This window comes from Parasteatoda tepidariorum, chromosome 2, assembly GCF_043381705.1.
Source record: "Parasteatoda tepidariorum isolate YZ-2023 chromosome 2, CAS_Ptep_4.0, whole genome shotgun sequence".
NCBI lineage: Eukaryota > Metazoa > Arthropoda > Arachnida > Araneae > Theridiidae > Parasteatoda > Parasteatoda tepidariorum.
Window position 1 is genome coordinate 53,680,873 of NC_092205.1, and position 15,445 is coordinate 53,696,317.

The 15,445-nt window shown below is 26.4% G+C and overlaps 1 protein-coding gene across 1 annotated transcript in view; it reads left to right on the plus strand.

Annotated features, from left to right (window-relative positions):
* LOC107453343 (phospholipid-transporting ATPase ABCA3) overlaps positions 1-15,202 on the plus strand; it is a 55,084-nt gene extending 39,882 nt beyond the window's left edge. Inside the window, exons 23-25 of the mRNA XM_071188285.1 lie at positions 12,263-12,436; positions 13,607-13,829; positions 14,891-15,202. Of these exons, the coding sequence (XP_071044386.1) occupies positions 12,263-12,436; positions 13,607-13,829; positions 14,891-15,058 (565 nt within the window). The 3' untranslated portion in view covers positions 15,059-15,202. The remainder of the gene's footprint in view (positions 1-12,262; positions 12,437-13,606; positions 13,830-14,890) is intronic.
* The last annotated feature ends 243 nt before the right edge of the window (positions 15,203-15,445 follow it).

Genomic DNA, 15,445 nt, shown 5'->3' on the forward strand with positions numbered 1-15,445 from the left:
AACAAGTACTAATTTTTAAATTAAAGTACTTAGTATAAAGTACATAGTACTTAATATTAAGTTAATTAATTTAAAGTACTAATTTTTTTATTAAAAAAATATTTTATTATCTATTTTAAACATAAAAATTCGTTTTCTAAGTATGAACGAGAGTGCTATGAGTATTAACAGGAAAATAATTCAAAACTGCATGTTATAACTTATAATTATTTATAATTTTTAAAAGTATTGGTATATTTCATAATTAAACGATATTTTTTTGGCACATTTAAAGCAAAAATAAGCCCTTTTTTTAACATTGGCTATGAATTTAAGAAAGCACTATGTCGCTGTTGGAGTTTTGAAATCATAATTCTTTTTATTCAGCTACTTAAATTTTTAATGTTTTTTTTTATATTTATTTTTTGAAACTTATATTTTACAGCTGCGGAAAACAGCCAAATTTGGTAATTTTTTATTCAAGCGTTATTCACAGGCCATGGATAGATGATTGGTAATTTACTTCGTAGTTTACCTGCAGGACATACATTGTTCAAATTTTCAAGGATGTTGTTAAAAAAGTTTAAAAAAAAGAGTAAATATTAAAAGCGCTCTGCTTAATCAAAAACACTTGAAATAGCAATAAAAAAGATAAAAAATTAAGATTGCTTAAATAACTCAAATACAGATTACCGTACCTTTTATTTTGAAAATCCTCAATACTTTGTTTCTCATCAGAAACATATTGAACTATTCCAGGTTCCCCAGAACCTCCAACATCATATGTCACTCTAAAATTATAAAGAAACATAATGGATTTCAATATAATTTTCTATGCATAAATTTTAGAAATGTAATAAATTTTCATTATTTTTTAATTATAAAGTGCTTAGTAATTTTGAAACCAAAGAGTTAACTTTAAACGTATTCTAAAATTCAACAATGAGTTTTTTTTTCATGGAATAATATTTTAGTTTTAATATACCAGTTGGAAAGTTTCAATATGTGTGTGAGTAATTAGCGCAAGTATATATAAGTTTTGCTTAAATAAAACTTTAAAATTGAATCTACTAAAATGCTTTAGCCAGAAATTCTAAAGTAAAAATAAATAAATACTCTAGCAATGCCAAATGTTTTTATACTAAGAATAGCATTAGTTTCCTTCCCAGAATATAAATTTTTTGATGTTTTCTGTTACACCTTCCTCATTAGTAATTAGTTGGATTTTAATAGATTTTTATATTTCTTCTTTGCTAAAATTTATAATCCCTAATGAGTATACTCTTTCAATCTACTCTATGAATATGGATTTAAAAATTGCATACTAAGGGCTATCATTACAGAGCACCAAGTGAGTTAATTGGTAAGAGTGTAGTCTTTGAAAACCTTCGAAATACCATTCATTATTTATCAAATTTTTTTACATAAATTTTTTTTGGCATATATCATAGCTTGTTTTTCTATTTATCTATATGAAAAAAACAGAGTGGGTCGAAAAGTACAAAACTAAATAAAAATGTAATAAGTTGTTTCTCAACACCGGTTTAATTTATTTAAAGGAAAGGCAACATGTTGAAATTCAGATACAATTTAATTTTTTTTTGTGTCTGTTAAATTTGAATTGAAAATATTGGCATTCAAATTATTCTTGAAAACTACAAAACTTAACATATTACTTAGTCTTAACAAACAGAAACTAACAGAATCACCAGTTTTTTTGTTAAGAATCTATCAAAATAAAATAAATTTAAGGCTTGCTAATAACCCCTCCCCAAATTTATTATTCTTTGATATTTTTATTGCTAAACAGAATTTAAAATTGTATAAATAAAAAATCATAACTTATGTAAATGAAAAATAAATTTTATGTTCTAGAAGGGATTTTTCCTATAAAATTGAAAGTATGTTGTTAAATGATATCATAGTCAATTAGATGTATAATTATTTAAATATAGTAGATTGAAACTCGCATGATAATTTATTGAATAATTTTTTTTTCTAAAATATTTGTCTTTCTGAAAATTATAGCATATTTTTTAAGATTTAAATCTTGAAAAGTATTTTAAATTAAAAAAAAAGAATAAAAATAAATTTATAGGTATCCTTTTGTTTTTTCAAACATAGGTCACGAAACATTTTTACTTAAATACCAAAAAAAAATCAATCTGAATACAAATTAGCATACCTAATATTTTCACAATTCTCTAGAGTCAGATTTTGAACTACAAAATCCCCTATACATTCAGATTCAACGTAGAATCCGTATTCGTCACTTTTCACAACTTGGTCACCACTAAAATTATAAGAAGTCATTTTTCACGTATCAGCATGATTTATAATACATAGATGAATATAATTTCAATATTTAACTAGATGAAGAATAGGGATATGTATTTTATATGAATTTCAACAGTACTTAGCATTCTAACCTCCTCAATGTTATTTTTTCCGTATGTATATAAATTTGTAAGTACTATAAAATCTTTATCTTTTTAATTTATAAAATAAATTTACTGTTATCTTATAAGAAATTATTGACTATAACCGTTGTTATTTTAAGATTTGTTAAAAGTAGAGTTATTTAAGACATTTGAGATAGTTTTAATATTCAAAAATATATGCTGTTGTGATTATTAAGATATATTTATGGAAGTCAAAATGTTAAACATTTATTTTGAAAAATATATTATTTTATAATAGATTTATGTAATTCTAACAGACAAGTAATATTATGAAGGGAATTTAAAAATTCTAAGTATACTTAATTTAAATATAAATTTGCGTACCCAATATTTTCCTCATTCTCATAAGCTGGATTTAACCCAACATAACTTTCCTCAACATCAGACTCAAAATTAAATCCATATTCAATATTCTCACTTGTCTGAGTCTGAGAAACAAAATCATCCTTGCAATCAGCCTCAACATAATATCCAAAATCATCATATTTCACATCAATTTCAACACTAAAATAATAATACGTCATGGCTTACTTTTTCGGCATGATTCATAATACACAGATGTATACTTTTTAATGTATAATACTTATAAAAACTGGTGAATATTTTCATGTAAAAGGTGTAAGTGTTTACAATCGAATTATTCAAAAATACACTATTGAATAATACTTAAGGTGTTATATTATGCATGCAATGATTTAATTTATTCAAATAACTAAGANGATGTATACTTTTTAATGTATAATACTTATAAAAACTGGTGAATATTTTCATGTAAAAGGTGTAAGTGTTTACAATCGAATTATTCAAAAATACACTATTGAATAATACTTAAGGTGTTATATTATGCATGCAATTATTTAATTGATTCAAATAACTAAGATAAAAATTTAAATAATATTTGTAAAATTCTGCTTAGTAATAAAATTATTAAAATTTATCTTTTATGCTTTTTAAAAAATAAAGTTAAATACGCAAAAAGTTGTCAATTTCATCTATTTAGTTTTTTTATTATTTAATTATCGTTTATTTTGTTTAACATTTTAATGTTAATAGGCAAATAAATTTATTTTTCAGACGTATTTCATATTTATTTATATCTGAACTTTGTAATTTAATAAAAGAGGCCTTGAAGTTAGTTCGAGGATTTAATTAGTTCTTTTAATAAATGTATGAACATTAAGAAATATATATGTGTTAATCTCCTGCACTACTATATTTTGCTATTAATGGAGCCTCTTCTATATCTTTAATTAGTAAAAAGATGTACCATAAATTAAATTTGCAGACCTGTCTGTTTGTGAAATCACCAGCTGCATACTTAAAAATATCGTAAAATAAAAAAAAAATTAAAATTTTCACCATAAAAGTAAAAATTCCGTCGATGATTACTTATAAGATCGTAATTTGGACGTTAATCATTACAGTTCAATAATTTTAAAAAGTGAGTTTCTGTAAAATTGCAACTTGGTGTTTATAACTATGAGTTTCAATAGTTTTATGCGCAATTGTAAGTATTTAAAATAGCAAAAAGCAACAAATATACCAAAAATACTAACTAAAAAATCGAAGAACATTTAATTTAAATAAAAATTAGCATACCTGATGCTTTTAACAACCTCATCTTCTAATGGTTGGGCCGATATGCATTCAACAATTTCCGGTTCCTCAGAACCTCCAAAATCAATTTCCACAATCCTAAAATAAGCATAAAGTGAACCTTAATAAATTTCTATGAATGTATAATTTCAAATAACTTAAAGTATGCCTGGTTCTTTTTATTTAAAGAAAATAGTTGGCAATCAATTAAAAAAATCATCCTTAAAAATAAGTTTTTTTCAGTGTTCTTTTAAGTTCTTCACATTTTAATTAAATTGATATTTTTGATATGCTTTATTACGTTAGGCGAGATGATTTTGCATTTTTTAAAAAAAAGATTGTTATGTTTTACCTTGCTTGTTAATTAGTGAATAAATGTGAAAATTTACTCATCGACTCTTAGAAAGAATAGTTACAAATAACTATTTAAACAAGACGAAAAATAGCTATCAAAATCTAACGGATCATTATCTATGTGTAAATTTAGATTAAAAACATTGATATCAGTTGGATTGCTTGAATAATCTTGGGTGTTTTCTAGTTAATTTATTTTAAATCCTTTTTCTTTCTTCCATCATTACTTCACTTCTCCTTCTTCGGTAGTAATTTTTTACAGCTCAAATGGTATAAGTATTAGTTTGTAATCCCAAACATTTAAACTTCTTTGTTTAATTTTTTTACAAGGATTTTAATAGCCTACATTGAACTCCCAAATACTCGGCATATTTAAAATGAATAATTGTGAATTAAATACTTTTATAAAATTATTTCTGATTAAAAGCAGTTTTATAATAAAATCTTCCTTTAATGTTTTACTTGTTTGGTTTTGTCATATTTTGTTGAAAATATAGATTGTATTACAATGACCACCCCGATTATGACAGACCAAAATGTATATGAATAGAAACGTATGCACAACCCAAAAGTTTGCTAGCGCACACAGAGAAAAATATTCTTGCAAAATTACCGTACTGTGTGCTAATGACAATTCTGATAAGAAGAGATCAGCATATTATGGTAATAAAAATCAAAATGTATACTGTATTAAAGCCATTCATTTGGTACATTTTCTCCTTATATGGTAATGAATCAACGGAAAATGTAGTTTTTGAAAATATAGTTCTTATTCTCACACATTTGGTAAAAAATGAAACATTAAGAAGCTAATTTTACCGGATCAATCATTTTTGAATCATGGTTTAAGATGTTACCTCATCTATCAAATTATAACAAATATTATTGTTAATTTAACAAATATCTTTACTAAAGCGGTTTGTTTTAAACTTCCAAGATTTTTTGTGTTCCCATAGATCCACGGATATAATAAATCTCTCCATATTCCGGTAATTTTGGCGATAATTTTTCCTCAGTGCCGTTTGTTTTGGTCTTTTTCAATTTCGTGCCTATATATTTATAATCTTAATTTGTGCTCTTTTTTAGGGAATTCAGAGTATTCATGATTATATCATACTTAGCGACTTGAAAAATATATACTTACTCATTGATTGTCTCATCCTCACTTTCAGAATCATCATAATCATCCTCTTGAGTTAAATATAATTTCACAGTTAGGAAAAATTCAACTTTTACCATTTTAAAAAGATATAATATAATCTAAATTTTAAAAAGAAGATATCAGTTATTTTGAAAATACGTTTCAAGGACTTGTATTATTTTAATTTTGCAACACTTTAAAAATTACAGCTGTTATTTATTACAAATATGAAAATTATAAAAATAACTTCAACTTGCATGTTTGTCGTAATTTTATTTCAAATTTAGTGGTTATTCATTTATAATTGCATGTTTTGCAATACAAACAAGTTTAAATAAAAAAAAGCTTTTTACCTTTTGTCTATTCTGAAAACTTGGACTTTTTTTTATCTTGCTTAAATGCCTATAATACTATAAACTATAATACTTTATACTTTACTTTAAATACTATGATATTTTAAATGCTACAAATTTTCACAGTATTAAAAACTGGCTTATGATATATAATGAAAATAGCAGCAGCACAGTTTTTTCAAGTTATCATAACATTAATTGCCGCTTTTCATAAAAAGTAGTATTCAATAGATTATGTAAAAAATTAAAAATCTATTGAATGAAATATTTTTGAGAAATACTTTATTCTATTGCTTCTTCTAGTTCCCTCCATTTCTCCTTTGATATCACCCACTTATTTTGACAGAAGCCAAAAAAGACTTTAGCAAGGTCTTTTTAGAAAAAATTTGGTTACGTTATGAAAAATTGTTATCGTTTAATTGCGCCCCTCACAATTGCAAAACAGTTTAAAGGGAAGGCTGATTTTTAACAAATTATTTTGTCGTATAACGGACCATTTAAAAACTATTATATCTTAAAGATGGAACCTTCACACTTTTTTTAAAATTTCAAAATCACCTTTTATTACAAAATTCTAATAAAATTAAAAACTATTTATGAAGAATTCCAATAAAAACAATAAAGAGGCAAAAAATAAAAGAGAGGTAGAAATAATAAGTTTTATTACGGAGCATAAGCTGCAAATACATAGAACCTAAAATAAATAAAATATACAAAGGAAACAAGGAAAAAATATTTTTAAAGAGAAATTATTAATAAATAAAATTGTCTGTAAAAGTATTTAAAAAATTAAAAATTTAAGAGTTAGAAAACAAAATAAGGGGAAAATATAATCTCGTATTATCTCACATGATTGTAATTGAAAAAAAGGATTCTTTCTAATATATATAGCCTTCTAATATTACTATAGCCAAAGGAAAATATATCAATTCAATATATTATGACACTTAGTTCCAGTAACATTTCGTAATTGATAATTTTTATTATGGTCTTGCTATTAGCATTTGAAATTTTGTTTTCTTAGAAAAAGTATAAATCTCTTCACTGAGTTTTGCCAACCGAAAATTCAATAAATTGCATGACTGATAATATTGGAATAAATATAAGAAAGTATAGGCTTACGCATAGGCCGAGGATACTTCATCATCTGGTCTAACCAATGATTAATAATCGCTTGTCTATGCAAAGGAAATTTCTTCCTGTGCATTCGCCAGAAAGGCATGAAAGTTTGGTGATATAAATCACTCATAATAGCACTTTTTTAAAGCTTTTCAAAATCGCCGTCAAATTGACAACATACACTGAGTATAGCTCAAAAAAGAATGATCAACAAATGGTTTTTAAAAGATTTCATTTCTGTTTTCAACAATTAACTTTTATCGGTAACAATGCTTAACAATCAAACTTTTTATATATTTTCCAACTATTTCATTCCTTGTATTGTTATAAATATACTCTAAGAATCATTTTTTTGTATTTGATTATTTAAATGAAATGTAAAAATTACATTGTTGAGGGAAGAAAGAAACCAAACTATTACATTAATCTTTTCAATATTGATTTCTTAGTGAACTGAAATTTATAAAAAAAATAATTACACTTTTTGTAAGAACCTATATAAGAATTTATAGCAAAAAAATAGATAAAATATTCAGAAACTAGCACACATAATTTTTTTAAATAACTTTTTTTAATTTACTCTTGTGCAAAAGATACTAATATCTCGAAGGAATAAGGCTATTGTCACTAACTCTATATATGAAACATTTTTATTTATATTAAACATTTTTATCGATAGCTTAATTTTCGTTTGCATTTAGAGAACATCTTGTACCACGAAACACTTAAAAAATGGTTATATTTAGTTTAGTTAAGCAAATAATTAAAAAAATACAGAAGTAACTTCAAATGTTATCAAAACCAGTTTACTCGGCAGGGTAGAGAACAAAAGTTTTATAGCAATTTAAATGATCTGGTTTACTAATGCATCCGAATACCAAACGCTCTTAAGGATTAAAAAGCGAAGTCTATCAGCATAGGTTTAATCAGTTTCCATCCATTATATTGTAGAAAAAATGTCGTATCACTTTTTAAATGTATTATATGTCTTTTTGCTTTGCCTTATTAGTTAGTTCAAATGTAAAAATTTATTTTTTTGTCAACAAAACCAAACTTTTTGATGAAAATATTGAAATTTTAAACGTTATAAATGCAAAGAGCAGTTAGAAATTTTCCTCTTGTGAAAAATACTATTACAAATTGTATTTAAAATTTAATTTTTCTAGTTTTTAAAAATTTGATATCATTTTTGAAATTTTACGTAACAAAATTGAGATTTCTGGATCCAAAAGTGATTTTGTTAAAATCCCACAAGCCTTTTTGCAGTTTTAACTTTAAACTAATTTAACTATTCCTGATTGCCGAAAATTATGTTAAATCAAGCAACCAGAGTCTTAGCGGAAAATTCTTCGATTCACGTAGAAGATAAAACTTTTAATGATTTATACTCCTACATTATTGTTTTAACGTTAAATCTTGGTAAATTTATCGCGATAATTTTATATTCATTAGCAATATGAAAATTGTATTTAAAAATATTAAATGAAAGTTTTTTCTTGCGATTTTGCTTAATAGTATGTGTTTCCTTTCAGCTTATAAAAACATTGAATTTTAAATTTTTCGATAGATTTTACTATTTTATTTTGAATATTACAAGTAAAATCCTTATTTCTTGAAATTCTTAAGAAATAAGGATTAAATATGGATGGTTCAGATTTTCTTGAATTACAAAGTGTTTGTGACACCGGCTCTCGTGTATGATTGTTTAGAAAAAACACAAATTTAATTTTTTTAGGTGTTGTGCCCAATACACAATATTCATTAGTGATGAAAAGGATATCATTTGCTTCATTAAATATTCTATTAATTTTAATTAGTGCTTTAAGAATAGGTTTATTAAATTTGTTTATAACCTGCTAAGAGACACCAAATCTCGTCGAAAATAAAAAATTTTAAAAATTTTAATTGTTTTCTGCCGGAAAATCTGTAAATTTGCTTAATGTTTAATAATAGGCTTATCTTTGGTTAAAATCACAGTAAATTTACTACACAAAATAGTAAGAATTTTTAAAAAAAATTACATAGCTCCTAAGTACTAATGTTAATCGTGAATTTAAATAAGTAAAAATAAGTCATTCAAAAAATGGGTCATATTGGCAATCAAAGTCATATTGGCAGCTTCAAAATTTATTTTAATATAGTAACTGATTATAAAGACATTGATAAAATACAAATATTGCTTATTACATTCAAAAAGGGAGGTAATATTTAATATTCTTTAGATATTAAAATAAAACAGTTTTTGAAACGAACTTAGTTAAGAACTCAATGAAATAAAATCATTAAACAATGTTATTGAAAATATTTTAAGAATAAACTAATAAATGTATCGCGAATACTAAGCAGTCATTAGAACTCCTTATACAATAGTATAAATTAAAGCTTATTTTCTCATAATTACGATGGAAATAAAATTGAACCTTTGATTCTTCACAATTTTTACCCACTTCAGCTTCTTAGACAAAGCGCGAAGTTAACGGAACCAGTTGAAAACCCATTTATAGCTGTGAGGAAAATTAGTTAGGAAAGCTCACGTGCTAATTTAGGAATTGGGGCAGCATTTTATATAGTATTTTCCATCGTTAATCTTTCAGTGTCAGAACTACCGGTGGCCTGTTTATAGATGGCCCGGTCCCTTCTAAAGCTATTTGTTCTGCAACTTTTGAAAGCAAATATTTTCTTCACTCGAACAATAACATAAACATTTAAGTTCTGAATTCCACTCTCGCTCCCTCTTTTCATTCTTTTTTTGATTTTGTCAGAAGGGAAAGATGCATTTCAGTTCGCCACGTTTTGATATCCAATTGTCACTCACAAAAAAAAATTGTCAAAGTTATCTATTACTCCCATTGTACAACCAATACATTTTCACGTTAAAATCATTGCAATCTCGTATCTTTAGACTTCGTTAAATTTTATTCGTTTTCGACATAAAAAATTGTATAATTAAGCACATTTTTTTTCTAAACTGTTTCTAAAAAATAAAGCAAATATTTTAAGTTAAGTTAAATTTTTAATATTCGAAAGAAATTCCGATAAAAAAATTAAAAAATAATGATTTTTTCCAACTTCCCATTCGGTAAAATTAGGGCACTTAGAAAGTTCGTAAATTGCTTAAAACTTCAATAATTATACTTATTGTACTGTTGCTTAATAAAATACAAATTAGACTTTAAATTACAGTCTTTATTTTAAAGAAAATTCAATTGATATCCTCTATCAGTTTTAATATTTTCAACTTATCCAAAAATTAAGTCCTTGAAAAGCAATAATTAATGAATCTATTATTTATAACAATACAATTATAGTATATCATATAATTGTATTAAAAATGTAGAAAGTATTGAAAGTTCCTGTAAAACGTCAAATAAAACATTATACAATGACAAAACGTCAAAAAACGTACTTTAACTGAATAAACATATATTAATTTTTACTTATTTGGAATCCTGACCCTGGACCTTCGAAAAATTTAGGTCGTAAATAGGGTCGCAATAAAGATTTATATTTGGTGATAGTCCATGAAAATGGCCAAGTAAAGTCGCCATAGCAAATGAATATTTTAAGATAACCCTCTCCTGACCAAACTATGGGGACCATGTTTTCCAGATTGCGGCTTTTGAAGGTTAAAATTCCAAATATGTGGAAAAAATATATGTTTATTCAGAGAAAGTACGTTTTTGTGTCCAATTTCGTAACTTAATTAAAAGTTTGCTCCAAATAATTTGCAGATTCAAGGTCACCCCAAGAACCATTAAGATTGACACTTAGTACGTGAAAATCCAATCATTAAAACGAAAGTTATTCAGGGTGATATTTTTTTTTCGGCTTATTGAACATAAGAAAATTACTTGATAGTACAATAGAATAATGCCAAGTGATGCTAAATACATTTTATATTTATTATAATGTGATGATCCACAAGAAACGACTTTTGCTTACTTCAATAAAATAAAGTCACCAAAAAGAGCTGCAAGTAATATTAAATTAAAAAAACATTGAAATTATATCAGCTATACTAATTGAAAAACTTACTGGAAGATCCAGGTAAGGGGCATCTTCAGAACGAAAAAAAAGTTTCATCTAAACTATTTTATTACCTCGTTTATTAAAAGATGAGACTAATAATTCTTGGTTTCATTTTATTTACTACTGAATGATTTGAAATAAAAATCATGCAAATATACAAAAAACTGATGTGATTAGTTATGTTAAGATTTAAGTGAAGGCAAAAACAGTTCTGTTATATTAAACAGACCCATATTGATGCAACCACTTTTTGTTATTTTCTCTGATTCATTAATTCCCCTTAAAATGTCATTTAACTGGTTCATCCAGTAAGCTCTTTAATTGTGTCAGTATATCCCTTTCAGTTTTACGCATGATTTCGTAGTGTTTCTCAGAACTGGTTTTTTGATTCTTTACTTAATTTTTATTCGCTCCGAGCGAAGAACGGGTATTCAGCTAGTATAATGTAATGTGATGTGTTTAATTTAATGTGTATAATGTAATGTAATGTGCATAATTTAATGTAATGTAATGTGATGCGTACAATGTGCATGATGTAATGTAATGTGTACAATGTAATGTAATGTGACGTGATGTGTATAATGTGCATGATGTAATGTAATGTGTATAATGTGCATGATGTAATGTAATGTGCATAATGTAATGCATATATTATAATGTGTATAATATAATGTATATAATGTAATTTAATATATAATATCATATAAAGGGCCAAAAAGAAAAAAATGGGACAGGAAAATTTTGAGAAAGGAAACATAAGCTGAGAAATTCAGTCGTAATTTGTTTTTTTATAAGTGATGACCCAATTTTTTAAATGCCTATTAACGAATTAAGAAGAAAACATTTTAAACTATGCATTGAATAACCTTACTTTTTTGCAAGAAAATTTTTTTGTTCTTGTGATTCAACACTTCTGTGATTCAACTTCTTGTGATTCAACACTTATTTTATGACTTAGGAAAAATATTCTGATAACATTTTGTTACGTAAAGTATTTCGAGTGTTATAAGACACTTAAACTCAAAAAAGTATAAAATGAAACATTTAACAAACATTAATAAAAGCAAATATCAGATATTTTTTAGTTCAGATGAAACATATCGAAACTAATAGTCAAAGTTTAGATTTTGTGTTCTTTTTGTACCTAAAATTTTCCTATAATAATTATAAATTTGTTGTAAGTATCGTAAAGTAAATCAATTCCCTTTTCTTATTTTTTCAAATGCCAGTGGTGGAAGTAAACGAAAACTCTCTGTGGGCCTGGCCCTGATTGGGTCACCTCCACTGATTTTGCTGGATGAACCAACAGCTGGCGTTGATCCAGTGTCAAGAAGAAAAATCTGGAACATATTGGCTCAAGCAAGGAATCATTCAAAAGCAGCCGTTATATTGACAACACACAGGTACGACATCGATGCATATTTTAGTTTTAACATATTGCAATTTTATTTCACTTTAAGCAGTTTATAGGAACGTTCTATATAACACAATATGAAGACTAAACTATATCACCTTTGCATTTAACATCTAAATTTTGAAAATATTGACTATCAAGATTATAATATATTTCTTTGTTTCGTCACGTTTTGCTTTTGTTCCTCTGGTAGGAAAAAAAATGTGCGAGAAAATCAAATGGAATTTGTTTCTGATGGATTTATCCTGCCTTGAGAAAAAATGTTTACTGTTTTGCAGTGAAGTAAACACATCCGGGCATTACTTGCCCACTCGTATAACGATTCTTCTTTTTCAAGTACCAGGATGAGCTTACAAAATACCATAAGTGTCTTTCGTTATCTCTTACAGATTGATGAAATTTAATCCTTAATCTTGATGAGGCGTTCTAAAATTTTGACCACTCTCCTGGCTATTGGGGCCATATTTCTCACATTGCGACCTCCCCCCTTCATTGAGGGTCAGAAATCCTAATTCGCTGAAAAAAGGCTGAGAAATATGTGTCCGATTTTTGCAAGTTAAGATATCGTGTACTCTAATTAATTAATATATTTAATCCTTTGCTTACCGGCTGGTACAACTCATGATCCAGAATGTCAGCTGCTATCATGCGCCGTAGGGAAAAGGTTAAGGTGCGACTTTCGAACCATTAACATTCAGTCTTTAAGACCTTCAGAACGTGAAGGAGAAGGAAGCGTTTTCTCAGCCCCAGACGCTCCAAATTTATACGTACTAAAGAATAGTTTTTCGTACTAGGAAGTAAGTATAGGTACTATTAAGAAAAGTTATACGAGAATATAGTACGAAATCAGAAAGGCTCGTTTCATATATGATGCCGTTTGCCGTAAAGGGAGAATCACGTGATCACGTACCACGGCTATGAGTGGGTTAATTAAGCATTATTAATGTGCGTCATCAGACCAAATATATATAGTAATTATCATAAATAACATTTAAGAAGTTATGAGATTTTATCGAATTCATTAGTTTAACTATTTTACTTATTTCATTTGATAATAGAATTTTATATATTTTTTTAAATTATTAATTCAGGAAGTAATTTTATCGTAAAGTTTTAGTTTTATCTTGTAAAATGTTATATTTTGTTTCGATTTTCATAGCATGGAAGAAAGTGAAGCTCTATGTAGTAGGTTGGCCATAATGGTAAATGGAAGATTCAGATGCCTAGGTTCGATTCAACAACTGAAATCAAAATTTGGGCAAGGTTATACTTTAATTATTAAACTGCAAAAAGAAGCTTCAGATAATACACAAAGTATTGATTTAATTAAATCACTTATAGTGAGTAAACTACCAGGAGCTGAATTGAAAGATGATCACCAAGTAAGTAGTCTCAGTATCACTAAAAGTATTATTTTTTTTTTATCAAAGTTTGCAAAATAATAATAATATACAAAAAAAAAAGAAAACAACATTTAAACCATAAGTAAAGTATTATTAATAGAATAATGGTAATATAAATGGGTTTTTTTCGCAAAAGCACTGATAATAAGTGTGAAAATAAAGTTCTTTAAATATCACACAGTGACAATGATCATTTCAAAAATTCTACATTTCGAAATGCTTATGTGATTAGCTTATGATCGATATTAGCTGCTCTACTTAAACGTTGTGATAACATCGTAACTTAAAATTAAATTAGGCTAATAAGTACTAAATTAATAACTTCCAAAAGCTGAAATTAGCGTTATTCTTTCTTAATTAATAGTTATTAACATTTCAATTTAATTTTTTTAAGTGTACCAATCAAAACCTCTTCTTAAATTTTTCTAAAGTGGTGTTTAAAACTTCTTCGCATAAAGTGAACCCATTAAATTTTCTTTTGTAAAAAATGTTAGTAACCATTGAATCCAACAAACTAAATGGTTTCTAAAGCACAAAGTGAAATTGTAGGAAGCAATATTCTATATACCTAAATAGCAATGAAAGCGTAGTAACTAGGTAAAAATATAAAATTGTACTTTTTGTACATAAATTTCTTATATCTTCTGAACTATTGGTTCTGTCACCTTAAGCTTGAGCTCTTACGATTCGGAGTTGAAAATTACACCGGAAAAACATTTGAATTGTTTAGCTAGCAATATTTAAGTTTCTTTTCATCCTTAAACAACTTTACTCATTCGCGGTTCTTATGTATCCATAATTGTTTTTCCCCTCTTTTTTGCGTGCATTTAGAAAAATTGACACCACTGACAAATATTTTAAACACAAAGTTACATAAAATGTAGTGATTACTTAAGTTAGATAGTTTTCCAGATAATTAAGATAGTTAATGATTTAGTTTGATTCTGTATCAATGTAGTCCAATCAGTCATAGTATTGATATAAACCAGCTTATTTTGAAATTCAGTTTGTTTACTCATAATTCTATTATTATATTACAGGGAATGCTGCAATATCATATCATAAATCCAAGTCTGAGATTAAGTCAGCTTTTCAAGATTATGGAAGAAATGAAAGCACAGTTTGATTTAGAAGATTATTTGATCAGTGATACATCATTGGAGCAAATATTTTTGACTTTTGCTCGAGCACAGAGAGTTACACAATAATATTACTAAATTGGTAACTAACTTACCAAATATTTTCTACCTCAATAAGCTTTTAATAAAAAGCAAAGTATAAAGATTCATTGAAATTCACTTGCACTATTGCTTCAAACATTGGTACTCCTTCGTTACTTTTTTTAATAATCCTTTGTACAAAGCAGTTAATTTTGAATCATTGATTAAAATAATTTATATTTCATTTATTCCATTGCAAGCTTTGTAATGCTCTTCTCGATTCCAGTGGCTCTGCGACATTATAGTCTTTCTGCACGGATAACATGTTTTCCTTTAAGTAAAAGTAGAAGCCATGATGGTAAAACTAAACCCTAGAAATAATAAAAATATGAAAAAAATAAGGAGAATTGTAACTTTTATCAAACCAATGGAAAA